Below are 23,004 nucleotides of genomic sequence, written 5' to 3'. Positions count from 1 at the left end.
TGTGTCAATTAGACTTAAATATTTTTGTAGTCTCATTATAGTAGTAATATATGATCTCGTTTTTTTTAAATGATGTAATACTTAAAGATTTAAAAAGTCCCCTGTGATCTATTTGGGCTCCCTAGTGGACTCCAGCGTTCTTGCCTAGAGAATCCAGGGACGGGGAAGCCTGGTGGGCTGCCATTGATGGGGTCGCACAGAGTCGGACACAACTGAAGCGACTTAGCAGCAGCAGCAGCAGTGATAACCAACCATTGTTAAAATTTGTGTCTTCAGAAATTTTCTACTCATATGCAAACTAATTTTGTCTTTAGAGAATCTTCTTTTTTAAACAAATGGAATCATAATGAATATACATAATTTTTGCCTTCCTCTTTAACTTTTTTTTCCCATATTAGTCATATGAATATGACTGTGCAGTATTACCTAGTTATTTTAAGCATTTCTTACTGATGAGTATTTTGGCTGTAATTTATTGGTCTTTAACGTGCCATCTATTTGGAAAATAAGTTCATCTAACCCATTCTGTCTGAACATACTATTTCAGGCACTTCCCTTGCTTTTCTCACTATTTCTCTCTATCGATGTTTTTGCCTATTTATATTGACAAAATTGTCAACTAATATACTTAGTTGATAATTATACATAAAATAGGAAAAAACATGTAGAACATATAATGATAATAATCAGTGTAGTGTAAATCCCCACACGGGCGTGAAATTTGTTTTCTTTACTACTGAAATCCTAAGCACCTAAAACAGAGCCTGGCCCACAGTAGGTGTATTTAATAGATATTTATTGAATAAATTTATGAGCAAGTAACATCTGTTGAATGAAGCATTTTCTAAAGTGTATATTCATCCTAATATGAAAAGATGTTACATGAGAAAAAGATTTTGTGGCTTTGTAAATTAAAGCAGATTTGTTTTTTAAACATCTTAGAGAATTTCTTAGATTTTAATATGCCATATATTGTGCATACGTTAGTGGGGGGATATGTGTGCAGTATTTATAAACTTACTTGACCAAGAAGCCCTATTTAGCAGAACTTTTCATAGGACTAATAACTTAACGTTGTGTACTTTGGGCAACCGTGATTTTACGTTGCTCCTTAAAGGTCAGTATTTCTTTATCATTATCTTTTTTGGGTCTGTGCTTCTAAAATTCATAGTATCGTAGATATCGAAGAGAATAATGAAGTAGTAAGGTATTTAGCCCACAAGGTAGAGGGAATACTTGTCCTTTTTTGATTACACATTAATTTCTCTTGCTTTAGAACTTAGTGGGTATTAGAGTATTGATAGCATAATCATCATAAGAAATATAGGTTACTTGGAGTCATTTTTATATTTTATGACAGTTTCAGTTCACTTCAGTTCAGTCGCTCAGTCGTGTCCGACTCTTTGCAACCCCACGCCAGGCCTCCCTGTCCATCACCAACTCCCAGAGTTCACCCAGACTCACGTCCATCGAGTCAGTGATACTATCCAGCCATCTCATCCTCTGTCGTCCCCTTCTCCTCCTGCCCCCAAACCCTCCCAATCCCTCCCAGCATCAGAGTCTTTTCCAATGAGTCAACTCTTTACAGTTTAGTATCTTCAAAAGATGGAAATGATGTAGAATTATTTCTTCCTCTCTTTTTAAATCTATAAAAATGTTTATTTTACATTTTTAAGATCTCATTTGCAGAGGGTGGACCATACTCCTGTATTTATACCTCATGAACATCTTTGTTCCATGTCAGCCTGTTTCTTGTTAGAAATAATTTACTTACTTTTGTAAATTCCTCTTCATCTCCATTTCTGTCTCCCCTGCCATTCCCTGTACATAAGTACACCTATAGGCAGCCTTTCTGATGTGTTTAATTCACATCTTTTTATTTGTTTGTGACATCTATTTATTTGTTTGTTATAAAACCTGTAGTATTTTATTTGTTTGTGACCTTATAAAATCTGTAGTATTTTAAGAACTTTATTGTGATATATTTTCCATAGAATAAAGGTCACCCGTTTCAAGTATATAATTTAGGAATTTTTAGTAAATTTAACAAGTTGTGAAACCATTATCATAAATCATTTTTAGAACATTTTCGTCTTCCTAGTAAGAACCCTCATACCTAGTTATAATTAATCCCCATTTCCATCCCCCAGTTTCTGTATAAATTTGCCTCTTTTGAACATTTATATAAATAGAATCATATAATGTATGGTCTGTGTGTCTGGCTTCTTTCATTCTGTGTAATGTTTTTGAGGTTCACTGATGATGTAACATGTCAGGAGTTCCTTTATACTGCTGAAGAGCATTCCATTGCATGTATAAACCACATTTTATCCAGTAACCAGTTGGTGACATTTAGGGTGTTTCCAATTTTTGGCTATTACAAATAATTCACATAGAAGTTTTGTGTGGGCATACATTTTTATTTCTTTGGGGGGGTTGTTGTTGTTCAGTCACCCAGTCCGACTCTTTGTGACCCCATGGACTGCAGTGTGCCAGGCTTCCCTGTCCTTCACCATCTCCTGGACCTCACTCATACTCATGTTCATTGAGTTGGTGATGCCATCCAACCATCTCATCCTCTCTTGTCCCCTTCTCCTCCTGCCTTCAATCTTTCCCAGCATCAGGGTCTTTTCCAGTGAGTCAGTTCTTTGCATCAGGTGGCCAAAGGATGAGTTTCAGCTTCAGCATCAGCCCTTCCAATGAATATTTAGGACTGATTTCCTTTAGGATGGCCTGGATTGATCACTTTGCAGTCCAAGGGACTCTGAATAGTCTTCTCCAGCACCACAGTTCAAAAGCATCAGTTCTTCTGTGCTCAGCCTTCTTTATGGTCCAACTGTTATATCCATACGTGACTACTGGAAAAACCATATCTTTGACTAGATGGACCTTTGTCTCTGCTTTTTAATATGCTGTCTAAACTTGGCATAGCTAAGGGTTCAACTTCATTCTTTTACATGTGGACATCCAGTTATCCCAGAACCATTTATAGAAGAGACTGTTCTTTCTCCTTTGAGTAGTCTTGGCAGCCTTTAGAAAATCAATTATTCATACATGCATGGGTTTATTTCCAGACTTTCACGTCTATTCCATTGGTCTGTTTTTCTGTCTTTATGGTAAAATCACACTGTTTTGATTGTCATAACTTAATAAGTTGTGCAATCAGAAAGTATGAGTCTTCCTACTTATTTGTCAACATTTTTTGACCGTTCCTGAATCCCTCTCAGTTCTACAAGAATTTTAGGATCAACTTAGCCATTTCTGCAAAAACTTCTGTTTCTTTCTCATGTGAATATATTTTTTGAAAAAAACACACAACAGTTTTATCTTTTCCCTTTTCATTTTTATACTTCATTACCTTTTATTATATTGCTTTTAAGCATTATGGTAATAGTAGATATCTTGTCATGCTCATAGTCTTAAATAGAATGCAAGTAAACTTTCTCCAGAAGTTTACATGCATTTTCTGTAGCTTTGGGAAATAAAATATTTATGAAGTTAAGAAATTTTCTCTTAGTTACTAAGAATTATTATATAATTTTATTAAATGCATTTTCTGTATTTATGGAAATAATTGTATAGTTTTTTGCCTGTAGTATACTGATGTGATGAATTATATTATTAGGTGTATTTGATGTTGAGTCATCTTTTTATCCCTGGAATAAAACTTACCTAATCATGATTTTTTTAAAAAGCCAAATTAGATTTGATTATCCAAAATTACATTCAATGTTATAAAATTCATATTCATAAATTCTATATTTTCTTGTTCTGTTCTCACCTGATTTTGGATCAAGGTCATACTGATCTCATCAAGTGAGTTTTTTTCTTTTTTTTCTGTTTTTTTTGAATAATTTGCCTCACATAGGAATTAATGGTTTTTGAATATTTATTAAAACTCCTATAACATTACCTAGGCCCAGGCTTTCTCCAAGAGGAATTTTTAAATTATCCTATCAGTTTCTGTGAAAAGAGAGTGAAAGTGAAGTCGCTCAATTGTGTCCGACTCTTTGCAACCCCATGGACTGTAGCCTACCACATTCCTCCGTCAATGGGATTTTCCAGGCCAGAGTACTGGAGCGGGTTGCCATTTCCTTCTCCAGGGGATATTCCCGACCCAGGGATCGAACCCAGGTCTCCCACATTGTAGGCAGATGCTTTACCACCTGAGCCACCAGGGAAGTCTTAAATCAAGATCTATTTCAAGAACCCATCCCTGGCTGCCTTTTGTATTTTTGCAGATTATATGTTGCAATAAAAATATAAAGTTACATTGATGAACATTTTTTATAATTTCAGAAGATTATAGAGCAGCTACCAAAAATAATGCAAGAGGATATCACCAAAATAAATCAATGTAATTTGCCATAATAACAGAATGAAATAGCCATCTGATGCTTTACTAGATTCAGAAAAAAACTGGAAAACATTTAATCATGTTAAAGTTAATAAACTTGAAATGGAAATGAGTGTCTGCAATAGGATAAATATCATCTACAAAAAGCTTACAGCTACACTTAATGCAAAGTATTGAATACTTTTGCCTCATGATTGGGAACAAGACAAGGCATGATCACGTTCATCATGCCTATTAAACATTGTACTGAAAGTACTAGCCATTATAATGAGGCAAAAAAGAGGAATAGAAGGCATATAGGATAAAAAGGAAGAAAAACAACTATTTGCCAGAGACATGTCATGTACATAGAAGACTGTATCTATACAATCTTACAAAGTAAGATTATATATATATATATTATATCTATCTATATAGATATATCTATCTGTATATTTTCTATATATATCTATACAATCTTACAAAGTAATCTATACAAAGTTACTCCAACTAATAAGTGAATTTGGGAAGGTTACAAACTACAAAGTCAATGTAAAAAGATCCATATTTTTGTATACTAGTAACAGTCAACTGGAAATGGAATTTTAAAGTTCTGTTTACTTAGCAACCAAAATAGAGTATTGGAATAAATTTTTAGAAATACATAACCATAAAACATTGCAGTCACTGCAGATGGTGACTGCAGCCATGAAATTAGAAGACGCTTGCTCCTTGGGAGAAAAGCTATGACCAACTTAGACAGCATATTAAAAAGCACAGACATTACTTTGCCAACAAAGGTCCGTCTAGTCAAAGCTATGATTTTTCCAGTAGTCGTGTATGGATATGAGAGTTGGACCATAAAGAAAACTGAGCACTGAAGAATTGATGCTTTTGAACTGTGGTGTTGGAGTAAACTCTTTTTTTTTTTTTTTAATTTTATTGTAGTGGTTTGCCATACATTGACATGAATCCTCCACGGGTGTACATGTGTTCTCCATCCTGAACTCCCCTCCCACCTCTCTCCCCATCCCATCCCTCTGGGTCATCCCAGTGCACCAGCCCCGAGCACCCTGTCTCATGCTTTGAACCTGGACTGGAGATCTGTTTCACATATGATGTTATACATGTTTCACTGCCATTCTCCCAAATCATCCCACCCTCTCCCTCTCCCACAGAGTCCAAAAGACTGTTCTATACATCTGTGTCCCTTTTGCTGTCTCATGTATAGAGTCATCGTTACCATCTTTCTAAATTCCACGTATATGCATTAGTATACTGTATTGGTGTTTTTCTTTCTGGCTTACTTCACTCTGTATAATAGGCTCCAGTTTCATCCACCTCATTAGAACTGATTCAAATGAATTCTTTTTAATAGCTGAGTAATATTCCATTGTGTACATATACCACAGTTTTCTTATCCATTTTTCTGCTGATGGACATCTAGGTTGCTTCCATGTCCTGGCTTATAAACAGTGCAGCGATGAACATTGGGGTACACGTGTCTCTTTCAGTTCTGGTTTCCTCAGTGTGTATGCCCAGCAGTGGGATTGCTGGGTCATATGGCAGTTCTATTTCCAGTTTTTTAAGGAATCTCCACACTGTTCTCCATAGTGGCTGTACTAGTTTGCATTCCCACCAACAGTATAAGAGGATTCCCTTTTCTCCACACCCTCTCCAGCATTTATTGCTTGTAGACTTTTGGATTGCAGCCATCCTGACTGGCGTGAAATGGTACCTCATAGTGGTTTTGATTTGCATTTCTCTGATAATGAGTGATGCTGAGCATCTTTTCATGTGTTTGTTAGCCATCTGTATGTCTTCTTTGGAGAAATGTCTGTTTAGTTTGTTGGCCCTTTTTTGATTGAGTCTTTTATTTTTCTGGAATTGAGCTGCAGGAGTTGCTTGTATATTTTTGAGATTAATTCTTTGTCAGTTGCTTCGTTTGCTATTTTTCTCCCATTCTGAAGGCTGTCTTTTCACCTTACTTAGTTTCCTTCGTTGTGCAAAAGCTTTTAAGTTTAATTAGGTCCCATTTGTTTATTTTTGCTTTTATTTCCAATACTCTGGGAGGTGGGTCATAGAAGATCCTGCTGTGATTTATGTCAGAGAGTGTTTTGCCTGTGTTTTTGTCTAGGAGTTTTATAGTTTCTGGTCTTATGTTTAGGTCTTTAAACCATTTTGAGTTTATTTTTGTGTATGGTGTTAGAAAGTGTTCTAGTTTCATTCTTTTACAAGTGGTTGACCAGTTTTCCCAGCACCACTTGTTAAAGAGATTGTCTTTTCTCCATTGTATATTCTTGCCTCCTTTGTCGAAGATAAGGTGTCCATAGGTGCGTGGATTTATCTCTGGGCTTTCTATTTTGTTCCATTGATCTATATTTCTGTCTTTGGAGTGAAGTCTTGAGTGTCCCATGGACTGCAAGGAGATCAAACCAGCCAATCCTAAAGGAAATCAGTCCTGAATATTCATTGGAAGGATTGATGCTGAAGCTGAAGTTCCAATTCTTTGGCCACCTGATGCAAAGAGCTGACTTATTTGAAAAGGCCCTGATGCTGGGAAAGATCAAAGGCAGGAGGAGAAGGGGATGACCGAGAATGAGATGGTTGGATGGCATCACTGACTCAAAGGACATGAGTTTGATTGAGCAAGCTCCGGGAGCTGATGCTGGACAGGGAGGCCTGGTATGCTGCAGTCCATGGGGTCACAAGGAGTCTGACATGACTGAGCAACTGAACTGAACTGAGAAAAATTAACTCAGTATTGGACTGCAAAACTCAGTATTAAAATTCATTTTATTCTAAATTGATCTATAGACTTAATGCAGTCCCAATCCAAACACTTCAGACTCTGTGCGACCCCATAGACGGCAGCCCACCAGGCTCCCCCGCCCCTGGGATTCTCCAGGCAAGAACACTGGAGTGGGTTGCCATTTCCTTCTCCAGTGCATGAAAGTGAAAAGTGAAACTGAAGTCACTCAGTCGTATCCGACTCTTTGCGGCCCCATGGACTGCAGCCTACCAGGCTCCTCCATCCAGGGGATTTTCCAGGCAAGAGTACTGGAGTGGGGTGCCATTGGAACTAGGATCCCACAAACCACATGGTGTAGCCACAAAATAATTAAGGTGAAAAGCCACAGTCTATCAGAAAATAGTCACAAAAATTCACAAAAATACATTACATCTATGAAGAGGATTAGTATCTGTGTAATATAAAGGTATCTACAGCTGAAAAATGGGATGACAACCCAATAAAAAATGAGCCAGAGATTTTAACGTTTTTCAAAAGCAGATATGATAGTAACCACAAGTACATAGAAAAATGATCAACATTGTGAGTTGAGAAGGAAATGTGAGTTCAAACCACAGTAAATATCAATGTATATCCCCTGTAATGATTAAAATTAAAAAGACTGGGAGATGGGAGGGAAGTTCAAAAGGGAGAGGATATATGTATACCTATAGCTGATTCATGTTGAGGTTTGACAGAAAACAACAAAATTCTGTAAAGTAATTATCCTTCAATTAAAAAAAAAGACCGACAATACCAGAGGTCGGCGAGGATATGGAGCAATTTGAACTCTCATACGTTATTGGTAGAAATAGAAAATGATAGACCATTGGAGAAAACCTTCTGGAAGTTTTTATATCAAGCTGCTAATACACCTGCCCTATAACATAGCAGTTACTGTCCTGTGTACATACCCAAGAAAAGCGAAAGCATGTCCACAAAAAGGCTTATATGAGAATGTAAATAGCATCCCTACTTAAAGGCCCCCAAGCTGGAAATAGCCCAGGTGTCCATCAGTAAGAAAATATATAAATGAGGGACTTGGTAGTCCAGTGGCTACGACCCTGAGTTCCCAAGGCAGGGGGCCCAGGTTCAATCCCTGGTCAGGAAGCTAGTTCTCACATGCTGCAACTAAAGATCCTACATGCCTCAACTAAGACCCAGTGCAGCCAAATAAATAATAATACATTTAAAAAAATATGTAAATGAGCTGTGATATATTCTTTTGATGGAATACTATTCAGCAATCAAAAGGAACATGAATAAATTTCAAACATGTTAAATGAAAGAAGCCTCAAAAAAGAGTTCATTACTGTATCATTTCATTTATCTGAAATCCTAGAAGAGTTACAGCTAATCTATGATGGGAAAAAAAATTTAATACTGTTTGCCACTGGAGTTGGGGATGACTGGAAAGAGGTGTGAAGGAACTTTCTGGAGTGACGGTAACGTTCTGTATCTTTATGTACGTTGGGGCTACACAAGTTTCTGTATCTTTGAGAATTTATCAGATGGTACACTTATGATTTGTACATTTTGTTGTAAGTTTTGCCTCAAAAGAAAACGGAGGTCTGAAACAATGAAGCACTCGAGTTAAATTCTTTCAGCTTTTCTCTGTGTTTGAAAATTTTCATGAGATGTTGAAAAGTCTCAGGAGATGAAACCAGAGTATCTTTTTTTTCAGTAGAATGCGTTAGTTTTTTGGTTTATGAAGCAGAGGCATGTAGTAGAGCTGGAAGTCCAAGATCCTGGACTTACTGGCTCTGGGGTGTTGGGATCTTAATGATCTGTGCCTCAGTTTCCTCTGAAATAATCAAAATCACAGTTGTAGGGATATGTGAGTTTGGATGGATAGATGGGGTCAGTGCTTGCCACATGTTAAATTCTAAATGTGTTAATTACTAACCAAGCACAATTGAAATATACATTTAATTTTAAGAAGTGTTTTTCTTGATGCTGCTTTACATTTTCAAGTGTCACCTTCTTTTAAAATATTTTATAGTTGAGTTCAATACCCGTTTTGGTAGAGGCATGATGAAGGCGAGTGGGTAAGAGGAAAGTAGGGGAATGGATGGATAGAGAAGTGAAAAGGACTAAGTTTTATGCATTTTAATAACAAGATCACCGTGTACTTGATAAGCCTTTTTTCTTAAGCTTTTTTTAAAGTATTTATGTTGCACGTTTCCTTTTTTATTTTACATACAAAACCACTCAGTTTTTTTAATATATAATAAGTTCACACATAGAATAAATAAAGCACATGTTTTCTATATGTTCTATTGTAAATAGATGCATTGTATAAAACCTGTATTAATTTCTATAGATTGACCTAGAAGCTGAGATGGTGAGCACTGTGGCTGGCATTGGAATTCAAGGTACAGATAAAGAAGGTGGAGCTAAAGGAGATGAACAGCCCATTAGTTCCCCTTGGGATGTAGTTTTTGGAAGGTCAGGTATGTAAACTTGATATTAAATAAGTAAATTTTGCTGAGTTAAAGTAAGATTTTTAAAATATTATAGGAACATTCATTTGGATTAATCATTACTAGTTATTTTATGCTTTTATATCCATGACTTGGGATTTGTTAATTGCATAAAAGCAAAGCTACCAATAACATATAGAAGGTAGGATAACTATATAATTATATATAACATGTGACATTACATGCATGTTTTATATACACGATAGATTATATATTTCTCTCATGTTAAAGAATTTCATCTTAGTTGCAGTTTTCGATTAAGATAGTTCTGAATATTCTTAAATTGGAAGGATTATAGTTTGAAAATTTCAAAAGGTTATTCATGCAGTATACTGTTTAACAGTGTCCTTTTTATTTACTGCCATGTGAAAAACAAATCAAGAAATGACTGGGGATTTTTTTAGATTATTAAAATTTTAATTTAAAAATTATAGCTTATTTTGAGTAGTTTAAAAAATAATAATACTTATATATAATGGAATATTCCTCAGTCATAGAAAAGAGTGAAATCTCGCCATTTGTGACAACATAGATGGACCTAGAAGGTGTTATACTACATGAATGTATCAGAGAAAGACACACACTGTCTAATTTCGCCTATAATCAGAATTTATATTGTTTAGAAACAGGGTGTACTTTACCAGATGTTTTACTATGTTGGATTCATTTAGTAGAGTACTTGCATATTTTTCTAGGCTAAAAATTTTTCAGTCCTGCTTTATGGCATGGAATTTCTGGTTGTTTATCTCATATTGAGAGTGTACCTAAATTGCTTTCCAAGGAAAATATTGGCTCTGTTGACAAGTACTCCCTCAGCTTCCAACTGGAGTGATGTGCTGAGGCTTATATCTTTATTAGGCTCAGTTTTTAGAAAGGAAATGAGTGCTACCTTAGCTCAGTAGATCATTAAAAGCACGCGTGCATGCTAAGTTGCTTCAGTCATGTCCAACTCTGTACGACACTATGAGTGCAGCCTGCCAGGCTCCTCTGTTCATGGAATTCTCCAGGCAAGAATACTAGTGAGGTTTGCTGTGTGCCCTCCTCCAGGGGATCTTCCTGACCAAGGGATCAAACCCACATCTCTTGCATCCCCTGCATTGGCAGGCAGTTTCTTTACCTCTAGTGCCACCTGGGAAGCACCATTAAAAGCATGTGGCTCTGCATTTAACTTAACAGTTTAAAGAGATGGGAATACCAGACCACCTTACCTGTCTCCTGAGAAATATGTATGCAGGTCAAGAAGCAAGTTAGGACTGGACATGGAACAATGGACTGGTTCCAAATTGGGAAAGGAGTATGTCAAGGCTGTATATTATCACCCTGCTTATTTAACGTATATGCAGAGTACATCATGCGAAATGCCGAACTAGAATCAAGATTGCTAGGAGAAACATCAATAACCTCAGATATGTAGATGATACTACCCTTATGGCAGAAAACAAAGAAGAACTAAAGAGCCTATTAATGGTGAAAGTGATGAAAGTGAAAGAGGAGAGTGAAAAAGTTCGCTTAAAACTCAACATTTAAAAAACTAAGATCCTGGCATCCAGTCTGATCACTTCATGGCGAATAGCTGGGGAAACAATGGAAACAGTGAGAGACTTTATATTTTGGGGCTCCAAAATCACCGCCGATGGTGATGGCAGCCATGAAATTCAAAGATGCTTGCTCCTTAGAAGAGAAGCTATGACCAACCTAGGCAGCATATTAAAAAGCAGAGACATTACTTTGCCAACAAAGGTCCGTCTAGTCAAAGCTATGGTTTTTCCAGTAGTAACGTGTGGATGTTAGAGTTGGACTGTAAAAAAAACTGAGCACCAAAGAATTGATGCTTTTGAACTGTGGTGTTGGAGGAAACTCTTGAGAGTCCCTTGGTCTACAAGGAGATCAAACAAGTCAATCCTAAAGGAAATCAGTCCTGAGTATTCATTGGAAGGACTGATGCTGAAGCTGAAGCTCCAGTCCTTTGACCACCTAATGCGAAGAACTGACTCATTGGAAAAGACCCTGATGCTGGGAAAGATCAAAGGCAGGAGGAGACAACAGAGGATGAGATGGTTGGATGGCATCACTGACTCGATGGACCTGAGTTTGAGCAAACTCTGGGGGCTGATGATGGACAGGGAAGTCTGGCGTGCTGCAGTCCATGAGTCGCAAAGAGTCAGACACAGTTGAGCGACTGAACTGAGCTGAACTTAAAATCACTTCCGTTCCAGATACTTGGCAAGAGGAATAATCTTGAATTTAAATAACCTTAAATAAGCTCAGCACCTTTCAAATGCTAACAGTAAATGGTTTTCAAATACTGTAGGAATGTCCTGTAATCACAATGGCTACAAGAGTTTTCTTTTTTTTTAAACCACAAGAGTTTTTAACCTTGTCTTAATATACCCAAGGCATGTATATTTTTGAGATTAGTTGTTTGTCGGTTGCTTCATTTGCTATTATTTTCTCCCATTCTGAAGGCTGTCTTTTCACCTTGCTAATAGTTTCCTTTGATGTGCAGAAGCTTTTAAGTTTAATTAGGTCCCATTTGTTTATTTTTGCTTTTATTTCCAATATTCTGGGAGGTGGGTCATAGAGGATCCTGCTGTGATGTATGTCAGAGAGTGTTTTGCCTATGTTCTCCTCTAGGAGTTTTATAGTTTCTGGTCTTATGTTAAGATCTTTAATCCATTTTGAGTTTATTTTTGTGTATGGTGTTAGAAAGTGGTCCAGTTTCATTCTTTTTACAAGTGGTTGACCAGATTTCCCAGCACCACTTGTTAAAGAGATTGTCTTTAATCCACTGTATATTCTTGCCTCCTTTGTCAAAGATAAGGTGTCCATATGTAAAGTGGATTTATCTCTGGGCTTTCTATTTTGTTCCAGCAACCGACAAACAACTAATCTCAAAAATATACAAGCAACTCCTACAGCTCAACTCCAGAAAAATAAATGACCCAATCAAAAAATGGGCCAAAGATCTAAATAGACATTTCTCCAAAGAAGACATACAGATGGCTAACAAACACTTGAAAAGATGTTCAACATCACTCTTTATCAGAGAAATGCAAATCAAAACCACTATGAGGTACCATTTCACACCAGTCAGAATGGCTGCGATCCAAAAGTCTACAAATAATAAATGCTGGAGAGGGTGTGGAGAAAAGGAACCCTCTTACACTGTTGGTGGGAATGCAAATTAGTGCAGCCACTATGGAGAACAGTGTGGAGATTCCTTAAAAACTGGAAATAGAACTGCCTTATGATCCAGCAATCCCACTGCTGGGCATACACACTGAGGAAACCAGAAGGGAAAGAGACACGTGTACCCCAATGTTCATCGCAGCACTGTTTATAATAGCCAGGACATGGAAGCAACCTAGATGTCCATCAGCAGATGAATGGATAAGAAAGCTGTGGTACATATACACAATGGAGTATTACTCAGCCATTAAAAAGAATACATTTGAATCAGTTCTAATGAGGTGGATGAAACTGGAGACTATTATACAGAGTGAAGTAAGCCAGAAGGAAAAACATAAATACAGTATACTAACGCATGTATATGGAATTTAGAAAGATGGTAACGATAACCCTGTGTACGAGACAGCAAAAGAGACACTGATGTATAGAACAGTCTTATGGACTCTGTGGGAGAGGGTGGGAAGATTTGGGAGAATGTCATTGAAACATGTGAAATGTCATGTATGAAACGAGATGCCAGTCCAGGTTCAGTGCACGATGCTGGATGCTTGGGGCTGGTGCGCTGGGAAGGCCCAGGGGATGGTATGGGGAGGTTGGGAGGAGGAGGGTTCAGGATGGGGAGCATGTGATTTTTTTTAAATATTTAATAAACTTAATAAAAAAAAAAAAAAAAAAAAAAAAAAAAAAAATATACCCAAGGCATTTGTGGTTAGACTTTGTGAAGTACTTAAATTTCCCAGAAATTCTACTTAAGGTTTGGGGGGAATTGGTCAGATTCTCATCAGAGTTTCAAAGTGGTATGTTACCCAAAATCATTTTTAGAACCACTGCTTTAAATCACTCTGAAATATAATCCTGGATTAATGTATTTTGTCAGGGTATGGGGAAATTGGATCATAGACTACTTCCTCTCCTTACAATTGTTTTTACTAAACTATATTTTGGCATCATATCATTCATTTAAAAATATTTTAACATATCAATGTATCTTACATTCATTTTTATTTATATGTTTCATATTTATATTTCATCAAAACACAGTCCTATGGGACTGTTAACTGTTTTTACTGTAAGGGCTTGCTGCTAATTTTAGTTACTATCTTAATCTCTCTGAACATCTACTAGAGAATTTCTTTTCTGTGTTATAGATAATTATACTTTTTTCTCAGTATCAAGTTTATTTTTAAGCTCCTGGATGATTTAAATATCGTGTTTGCATTGTTATATTAATTTCTGGGAAACTTAGATTTGTCTTTAGCAAAGTATAATGGAAACATGACATTCATATTTTAATATTAGTATGGCTGCATCTTTTTTTCCTTCTCTCTTTACCTATTGCTTCAATTTTATTATTTTAAATTTATTTATCTTACTAGGGTTTCTTTCTTTGTGAACTACCTAAATACTTTGTAAAATAAAAGTGGAAGTGAATAAATCCAGTAGAATCCTTTATTGAAGTGATTGGCTATGATAAGTGATCCATAAAGGAAAAAAATTGTTAAATCTGAGAATCGTAAAACTAAAAATGCTTTTAAGAACTATAAATATACATTGTGTCCCCTGACAGTCTTTATTATGTATTATTTTGGTGTCCTTAAACCATGATGAGTTTTTTTTAAACACCTGCAAAATAAACTGAGGACTGAAATTTTTAAAAGCTATTCTTTCCAGTTATCTTTCCACATCTAGTTCACTAATAATTTGACTTAGCTACTTGCCTTTATTGAGTCTTTCCAAAGTATTAACTTTGTTTTCAGAGAAATAGCTTCCCTTTTGCATTCATGTTGAATTGATTCATATACATTTAAGTTATATAATTGTAGAACTGGTTTAAGCAAATGAGGGATTAAATGCAGTTTGACAGGGATTGTGGTTAAGAAGAATTGTTTTTGTAAACAATTAAATTCTTTAATACTTTAAAAATTATATAGAATATTTCTGAAATTCTACCATATTTAGGAATATGAAAGAGGGTGGAATTATCAGAAGGAAAACATGAAAAATAGGTTGTATTTATTGTAATATCTTCATATATTAAGCTGTTGTGCAGTGCAAACAAGAGCCCACAGCCATACCTAGTAGCATGGATGAGTATTAGGAAATCTGTTGAGCAGAAAAATGTTCCGTTTTTGTAGAATGTTCAGTAGCAAGCAAGACTAATTATACAATGAGAGAGCCATTCAAACATGGTAATTTTTAAAAACTGAAGAATATAATAAAAAAACATTTTTAGACTGGTAGAGAGGAGGATGATATATTCATAAAGGGATGCAGGAGGTTTTCAAATAATACTGCCTTTTGTTGAGCTGGTGGTATGCACATGGATATTTATTTACTGTTTAATCTTTATAATGAACACTTATCTATTCATACGCATATTTAAAGAAAAAGTAAATCTTAAAAGGAAATAAAATAGGTCAGAGAATGGAAAATAAAAGATAAATATACAGTTGAATATATACTCCCCCAAGAGACTCAGATAATGAACAGCACACTTAAAGAAGACATTAAGGAAAGGGATTTGAAATACCTCTGATTATTTTAAATATATATGTAATATGTAAATGTGTGTGTTTGTATTTTAACTAGTACCTGAATATTTAACCCAATTATGCTGTTACAGTGATAAAAGCATGAAAATAATTAACATTTATGCCAAAGTTTTTTCATCTTTATTTTTGATTATCACTCTAAATATGGTCAGAACTTTGTCATCCACTAAATAATTAAAAATAACTCCAATAAAATCATTTTTCAGCAGAAACATTGCCATGTTTCTAATGTGCATATTAAATCTGTGCTGATTCTTACTCATACAAGACAATAGCCCAGGAATTATTTTTTATCGTAAAAAAATTTTTTTTTCAGTATCCCCTGCTAGTCTCTAAGTAATTCAGACTTTACCTGATTTTAAATCACTTAAGGAAAGATAGTATGCCTGAATGCCATTAACCTTCCTTGGCCCTTTAATCAGCATTTCCCTAGATAAAAATTTAGCTGTACTTATTTGACCTTTAATGATTGAAATCCAACTATTTAGTATGCTTGTCTGGTAATTTACAGCTTAGATAATATGCATCTCTGACTTCCATTATTATGCTCTAAAATAACATCTTCTAATCAGGTGAAACAATTTTGTTTTGAGGAATAAATCTTATATAATGTGACTAATGTGTTTTTATTTTAATAAAATAAAACAGTTGTATTTTTGTATCTGAATATTATCACATTGACTTGGTGTTTATAAAGCACAAGCTCCCTTCTGCAGTTCCTTCATTCTGATCATAACACTGATAATCTGGATTTGGCCTCACTGCTGTGTGCTGCTGTGTTAGTCACTCAGTCCTGTCCAACTCTTTGTGACCCCAAGGGCTGTAGCCTGCCAGGCTCCTCTGTCAGTAGAATTCTGCAGGCAAGAATACTGGCTGCTGCTGCTGCTAAGTTGCTTCAGTCGTGTCCGACTCTGTGTGACCCCATAGACGGCAGCCCACCAGGCTCCCCCGTCCCTGGGATTCTCCAGGCAAGAACACTGGAGTGGGTTGCCATTTACTTCTCCAATGCATGAAAGTGAAAAGTGAAAGTGAAGTTGCTCAGTTGTGTCCGACTCTTTGCAACCCATGGACTGCAGCCTACCAGGCTCCTCCATCCATGGGACTTTCCAGGCAAGAGTACTGGAGTGGGTGCCATTGCTTTCTCCAAGAATACTGGAGTGTGTAGCCATTCCCTTCTCCCTGTAATCTTCCCAACCCAGTCATCGAACCTGGGTCTTCTGCATTGCAGACAGATTCTTTACCATCTGAGCCACCAGGGAGTTGAACTCACTAAAATATTATTATTCCAGGTTTAGCTGTGTGAATACCAACAAATTATTTAACCCCTTTGAATTTCAGTTTTTTATAAAATAGAGATGATAATAACAAGACTTGCTAATGTTGTCAAATTAAACGAAATAATCCATGTAAAGGGCTTATTATTAGCTCAGTGCCTTAAACTAGGAAGTGTTCTGAATGGTTATCCTTTTCATCACCACACCCCCCATCATTATCCTCATCAGTTGATATGTAGAATCATGTCAACTCCGGAATCCCAGTCTGACACAGCCTCTGCTTCTGCACTCTTTTTCATACCCCTAGCTTCTAAAGGAAATAAGTACACAGAGACCAAGAAGAAACAGGCTCACGCTCGTATCACTTTGAAGCTTTGGCCTAACCCTAGATGAGCTGGACTGGCCTGTTTGGAGAAGTTGGAGCCCGATTTGATCTTTCACTTGTGTAGGAACCAGGCAGTTCTTGGGCCAAGTTAGGCTTTAAACCCATGTCACCTTCTAATGGTTACAGTTTTATTTCCAATCTTTATGCTTTTTGCTTCTTTTTCTTACTTGTATGAATTAGGACCTTCATATGATGCTACATAAGTGTTGATAGCAGATCTCCTTGTCTCATTTCTATTCACGGGGAATGTCTTAGCTCGGGCTGCCATAACAAAATGCCACAGACTGGGTGGCTTAAACAACAGAGTTTTATTTTCTCACAGTTCTGGAGGCTAGAAATCCAAAGTCAAGGTGCCAGCACAATTGGTTTCTGGTGAGAGCTCTCTTCTGGCTTATAGAAGGTCACCTCTAAGCTTTGTCTTCACGTGGCAGGGGCAAAATAAAATAAGAATATAATGATGAAGAGCTTTTGATCTAGTTTTAAAGTGATTAAGCAGAGACTGAGTCCCCAGAGCATATGGATGCCGTTGTCACTTTTAATACAGTTTTTGTTTATAAAAGTATTTGACTATGAAAAATTAAATTGAAATAAACTATCTTCCTTTAGATTTCTATGGTAGCAATTAACAGAGAAAGCAGCAACATGTTAAATAGAATTTTCCATTGGATTGTCTGGGTTCAGATTCCAGTTCCTTCATTTACTAGCTCTGTGATCCTGTCAAGTTACATGACCTCTCTGAGCCTCAGTTTCCTCTGTAAAGGGCTACCTGTCTTCCAGGGCTTTTGAGAAGATTTGGGTAATATTCTCTATAACGTGCTTGGCATACAGCACCACAATTTGTTGATCATCACCTTATTTTTGTTGCTGTGAAATACACTTGAAAATAATACAGGTTAATGAAGAAAAATTTCTTCTGGACACAACAACTTAAAGAAAGTAAAAAAAATAATCTTACCAAGATATTTCTTTTAGCATAAGATACATCTGACCAAATTATTTTAGTGAAAATATCTCAACTACATGTAAAAGTAGACTCAGAATTCAGTTTAAATTAAAATAATTAAAAATTTTAACAATAGAATTAATTTTCGAAATGGAGCCTTGTCACATTGTAATAAGTTGTAATATCAGTCTTAAAAAACAATTATTTATTAATTTTAGAAAACAGGTATAATACATTGTACTCCTAGCTTTATTACATGTCAACTATATCTTTCTGAGAAAGGTTCAGAGCAATTAAACAGTAGGTTTTTAAATAGCAGTAGTGATGTGAGTCTAAGCCTAAAAGCTAATATGTAGTGGAAATATACATTTCTTAAACTATAAAAAGGTACAATTCTTCCATGAGAAATTGTTCAAAGAACTATTCCTGTATTCTTGAAGCGTGTAATTTAGGTTCTTGACTGCCAAAGTTTCTTTGGAGTGCGTGCATCAAGCCATTTCTTGTCACATAAAATAAGAAATCAAATGTTTAAAAACATCATGCCCAGAGATGTAGAGGGACATTTTGCTACTGAGAATACTTTGGATTTCTGTGAATGTATATTTTTATTTTTAAGTCTAAAGAAGTAAACCTTTCACAAGGAAAATGGAAAAATTTCCAGAATGACTTAAAACATTGCAAATGTTTTTACTTCCTTCTATCAGATGATTTGTAAACATACTATTGTCTCCCTTAATTTAAATTTCTGAAACAACTGGGGGTGTTTGTTAATCAGATACATATATGATAATTACTGTTTCTTTTCATAAAGGTCCAGAGGTCCAAAGAGATAACATTCTGTGGATAGCCATGGCAGGGACTCATCAGATATGGGCACTCTTACTGGACTGTGGCAGATTACCAAAGAAAAAGTAAGTGGTAACATCTCTCTCTGGGTAAACATGGCGTTCACAGAATTCCTTTTCCGAAAGTCTCCATCCTTGTAACACCCACTGTGCTGGACAGGATGTGCGGGGCTATGCTGCCATAATGAACGGCTCTGGTTCTTGGTGGCTTAAGACAAGGTTTGTTTGCAGGGGGAGCACTACTCTGCCACCCAAGCTGATGCAGCAGCCGCCATCTGGAGCTTTGCCAGTTGTCTTGGCAGAGAGAGAGAGGTGGTGAGGTGTTCACTGACTCTGAAAACTTTTCCTCAGAAGTAACATATCACTTCTACTTACGTTTCATCAGCCCAAGTATGTCTTAGGACCACACCCAACCTTGAGTAGCTTAGGAAGAGCAGTTTCATCAGGCATTCACGAAGAGAACTGGAAACATCTTTTAACACATATTTCTAATATCCCTGATCAATTCAGATATTTGAAGACTGCATGGAAGAATGGTGAACAGCTCCAGTTTTGTTGTCAGGCCTGAAATTGAGCCTGGCTCTGCCACTTTTTATCTACATGAGCTTAGGAGAGTCACTTTAACTTTCTAAGCCTCAGTTTTCCTTATTTATATCTACCTCATAGGTTTTGTTTTGAGAATTAATATGTGTGAAAAGCTCAGCCTAGTGCCTGGCCTGTGCAGTGAATGTAGGTAGCATTGCTGCCACTGTCAGGGGTATAAAGATGGAAAAGTAGTGTCTCTACAAAGTTTCTTGTATTTTTCCTGTAAAGCCTTTCCTCTTCTTCTAACACCCCAGCCTTTCTCTTCCCCTCCCCTCCCATGTCTCCCTTCTTCCCTCCCTCTCACCCTTCACCCCACCATCCTCCCCTCTTCTCTCTCTCAACTTCTGTATTTTTGTTTGCACTTATTTGTTTACAAAGCTATTTTCTCCCACTAGACTGCCTCTTTAAGGAAAGGGCCCTTTCTCATTCACTTCTTGTCCCCTGCACCTAGCACAGTATCTGGTGCACGACAGGAGCTCAGTGAAGGTCTGCGGAAGTAAATGAATGAAATTCATAGACCATAAAGACTATCAAATCACTGTAGAAAGTAAGTGCCAGTCACTTCAGTTACCTTTATCAGTAGAGAGGGTATCCAGAATACCAGATATTCTGAATTGTGTGTGTGTTGCTTTGTCAGATGTTTAGCAGCATTTAATCGTCCATTGAAAAATATTTATTAAGCAAACAAGGCACTATGCTTTGCTGTAGGGATGAAATGGTATGGTCTCTTACATAAACAAGAGGAACATCCAATATAAATGAAATTTGAGGTATCAAAGGAACACTTCCTAGAAGAAGCTACTAACTAAGACCTCCTTTTTAGCTACTGACTGAACCTGACAGAGGGTAGGAAGGAGTTCAGAAGGGAGAGGTTTTCCAGGCACGAAATGACCCTTGTGATGTCAGTAGAAGCCAGATCCTTAGAATTTAAGAGATTTGAAAGTTATTCTACATGACGTTATAGGAAGTTTTAAGCTGGGAAGTGATGTGATAAGATTTGTGTTTTTGAAAGAACACTGGTAGCATTTGGAGTGTGGCAACACTACAGACAGGTTCAAGGAGGAGGCCACTGCTGTTATCCAGGCCAGAGCTGACAGAAGCTGAATAGTGAGGTGACCAACAACATAGATGAGGAAAAAAGAAGCAGCGGAGATGACCAGACTACGTTGTTCTCAATGATGACTGTTTTGGACCTAGACGGTCAAGAGCGGTCTAAATTTCACTAAGTAGAGTTGTCACGCGTTCACAATAGAAAAGTCTCCAGTCTGATCACACTGACTTGTATTACATATTCAAGGATGTGTTATTTGTCACTGACCTTCAAGGGGTAATAACTACTGAACTTTTAGAAGTTACTGTTTCTCCCCACTATTTCTAGCTTTTATCAAGAGAACTCCTTTGTAAAATTGTTTTAACTCCTTTGTTTGGCATATTTGTTATTACTTATAAATAGGCCTTTAATAAATGGCTGTATTTATACATTTTCTATCCCTTTGCTTCCACTCCTTGTTCCCTACCTACATTAGCATTGGGGTCATATTAACCAGTAAGTGACTGATGGTCATTTTAGACTTTTTTTTGAATGTTTTACAGTATTAGAAAATGATACAGAGTCTCTCATTGTTTTGTATCCCAAGTCAGCTTCTTCCCTCCCCTCAATACAAGACACTAGCATGTCTTCCTTACAGTTCCTCTGACATAAACTTAGAAACCAAGGTATAAAACTTTCTCCATATTGCAAAGAAATCATTACAATAGTCCTTTAAATAGAAATTTCCCTAGTATACATAGGAAATGGATTTGTACAATTGATTAAAGCAGCGAAGTCATATTATTACTTTAAAATGAACACCCATCTTTCACAAATGATTCTTTTAATTCTTTTTGCTAGTCTCTTCTTATATCTTTTGTTATTTAGTCGCAAAGTCATGTCCAACTCTTTTGCAACCCTGTAGACTGTAGCCTGCCAGGCTCCTCTGTCCATGGAATTTTCCAGGCAATAATACTGGAGTGAGTTGCCATTTCCTACTCCAGGGACTCTTCCCAGCCCAAGGATTGAATCCACGTCTCCTGGTTGGCAGGTGGATTCTTTACCACTTAGCCACCAGGGAAGCCTGGTCTCTATGTGCAAGAAAATAAAATATTTTTAATGAAAATTTAAGCTCAGAACTTTCAAGAGCTAGAAGAGATTACCTGCTGCTGCTAAGTCACTTCAGTCGTGTCCGACTCTGTGCGACCCCATAGACGGCAGCCCACCAGGCTCCCCCTTCCCTGGGATTCTCCAGGCAAGGACACTGGAGTGGGTTGCCATTTCCTTCTCCAATGCATGAAACGGAAAAGTGAAAGTGAAGTTGCTCTGTCGTGTCCGACTCTTCGTGACCCCATGGTCTGCAGCCTACCAGGCTCCTCCGTCCATGGGATTTTCCAGGCAAGAGTGGGATCTTTTTAATTCCCTTTCAGAATCTAATATTGCATGAAGCTAAGAAGAGACCAGGATGTAAAGGTGGGATCTAGCTGTACCTGCCTCTCATCATTTGGAGGAAAACTATCCCATCAGTGATGTGATCTTTATTCATGTATTTTTAACTTTGTCGGGGATCTCCTGTTTAATCATTGAGAATAGTTTCACTTTTGAGTATGTTTAAAAAAAAAGAAAGGTAGAAAGGTCCCTATACAGTGGGTAAATAAGTTAATGATTAGAAAAACCACAATGAAAGCTTACTTGCACAATTTAACTAGGTCAAGATCAGCAGATTTTTTAAAAAATATATAATGCTATCACCCTTGGCTTCATCATTTACATTCATTTGTTTAATAATTAAACTGGGTCAGTGTAACAGTGTTGACACTTCACCTGTGAATTTGTCTTCTTCAGTGAGTTAAAAAAAGGAACCTGCCTTCGGTTTGCTGGAAGTGGAAATGAAGAGAATCGAAATAACGCGTACCCGCACAAGGCAGGCTTTGCCCAGCCTTCAGGTCTGTCTCTGGCCTCCGAGGGTCCCTGGAGCTGCCTGTTTGTGGCGGACAGCGAGAGCAGCACAGTGAGGACCGTGTCGCTGAAAGACGGAGCAGTGAAGCACCTGGTGGGAGGGGAGAGAGACCCCATGGTAACGAGAGCACTTCTGCGCCGTGTGCCTGTTAAGCCAGCTTGTGATTTTCTCAATTGTGAAGTTAATAAGACCTAGGAAGGAGAAAATTCTTGGACTTATCCATGTTAAAATGGAAGTCAAACCAAAGGAAATATGGCTATAAAGTAGCACAAGTAACAAAACCACCTAAGAAAAGCTAACTGATCTGATTTGATTCTGTATAAATGTCAAGGCTTCCGAGAGGAAGGAAGGATAAAATTGTGATTACTGAGCAAGGGGAAAATGAAGAGTAGATATTTGGCAGGAGGGTGGAAAGAGCTCCAGAGTAGTAGACCTGAATCAGATGTGCCATTTTTGTGAATAAGATTCCTTAGAACCACAAATTAAAAATCAGGTTCAGAATTCTGTCATTCTTTTTCTAGTTTCAGTCAAATGCCCCAACCCTATTTATATGAAATCAGACTTTTCCCCCTTTAACTTCAGTAGCATGTACAGCCATCTGAATTTTCACTTTATACCCTAACAAAGTTCT

At 37.0% G+C, this 23,004-nt stretch overlaps 1 protein-coding gene across 2 annotated transcripts in view; it reads left to right on the top strand.

The window, feature by feature from the left end:
* The window catches only part of NHLRC2 (NHL repeat containing 2), a 62,935-nt gene that overhangs the window by 24,163 nt on the left and 15,768 nt on the right, over nucleotides 1-23,004 (top strand). For both annotated transcript variants that reach the window (XM_005888650.3, XM_070363707.1), the window contains exons 5-7: nucleotides 9,451-9,580; nucleotides 18,765-18,864; nucleotides 22,259-22,490. In XM_005888650.3, the coding sequence (XP_005888712.1) occupies nucleotides 9,451-9,580; nucleotides 18,765-18,864; nucleotides 22,259-22,490 (462 nt within the window). The remainder of the gene's footprint in view (nucleotides 1-9,450; nucleotides 9,581-18,764; nucleotides 18,865-22,258; nucleotides 22,491-23,004) is intronic.

The sequence above is a fragment of the Bos mutus genome, chromosome 26, assembly GCF_027580195.1.
Source record: "Bos mutus isolate GX-2022 chromosome 26, NWIPB_WYAK_1.1, whole genome shotgun sequence".
Lineage (NCBI taxonomy): Eukaryota > Metazoa > Chordata > Mammalia > Artiodactyla > Bovidae > Bos > Bos mutus.
The sequence above is the reverse complement of the archived record's forward strand: the minus strand, read 5'-3'. Positions and strand labels throughout refer to the sequence as shown.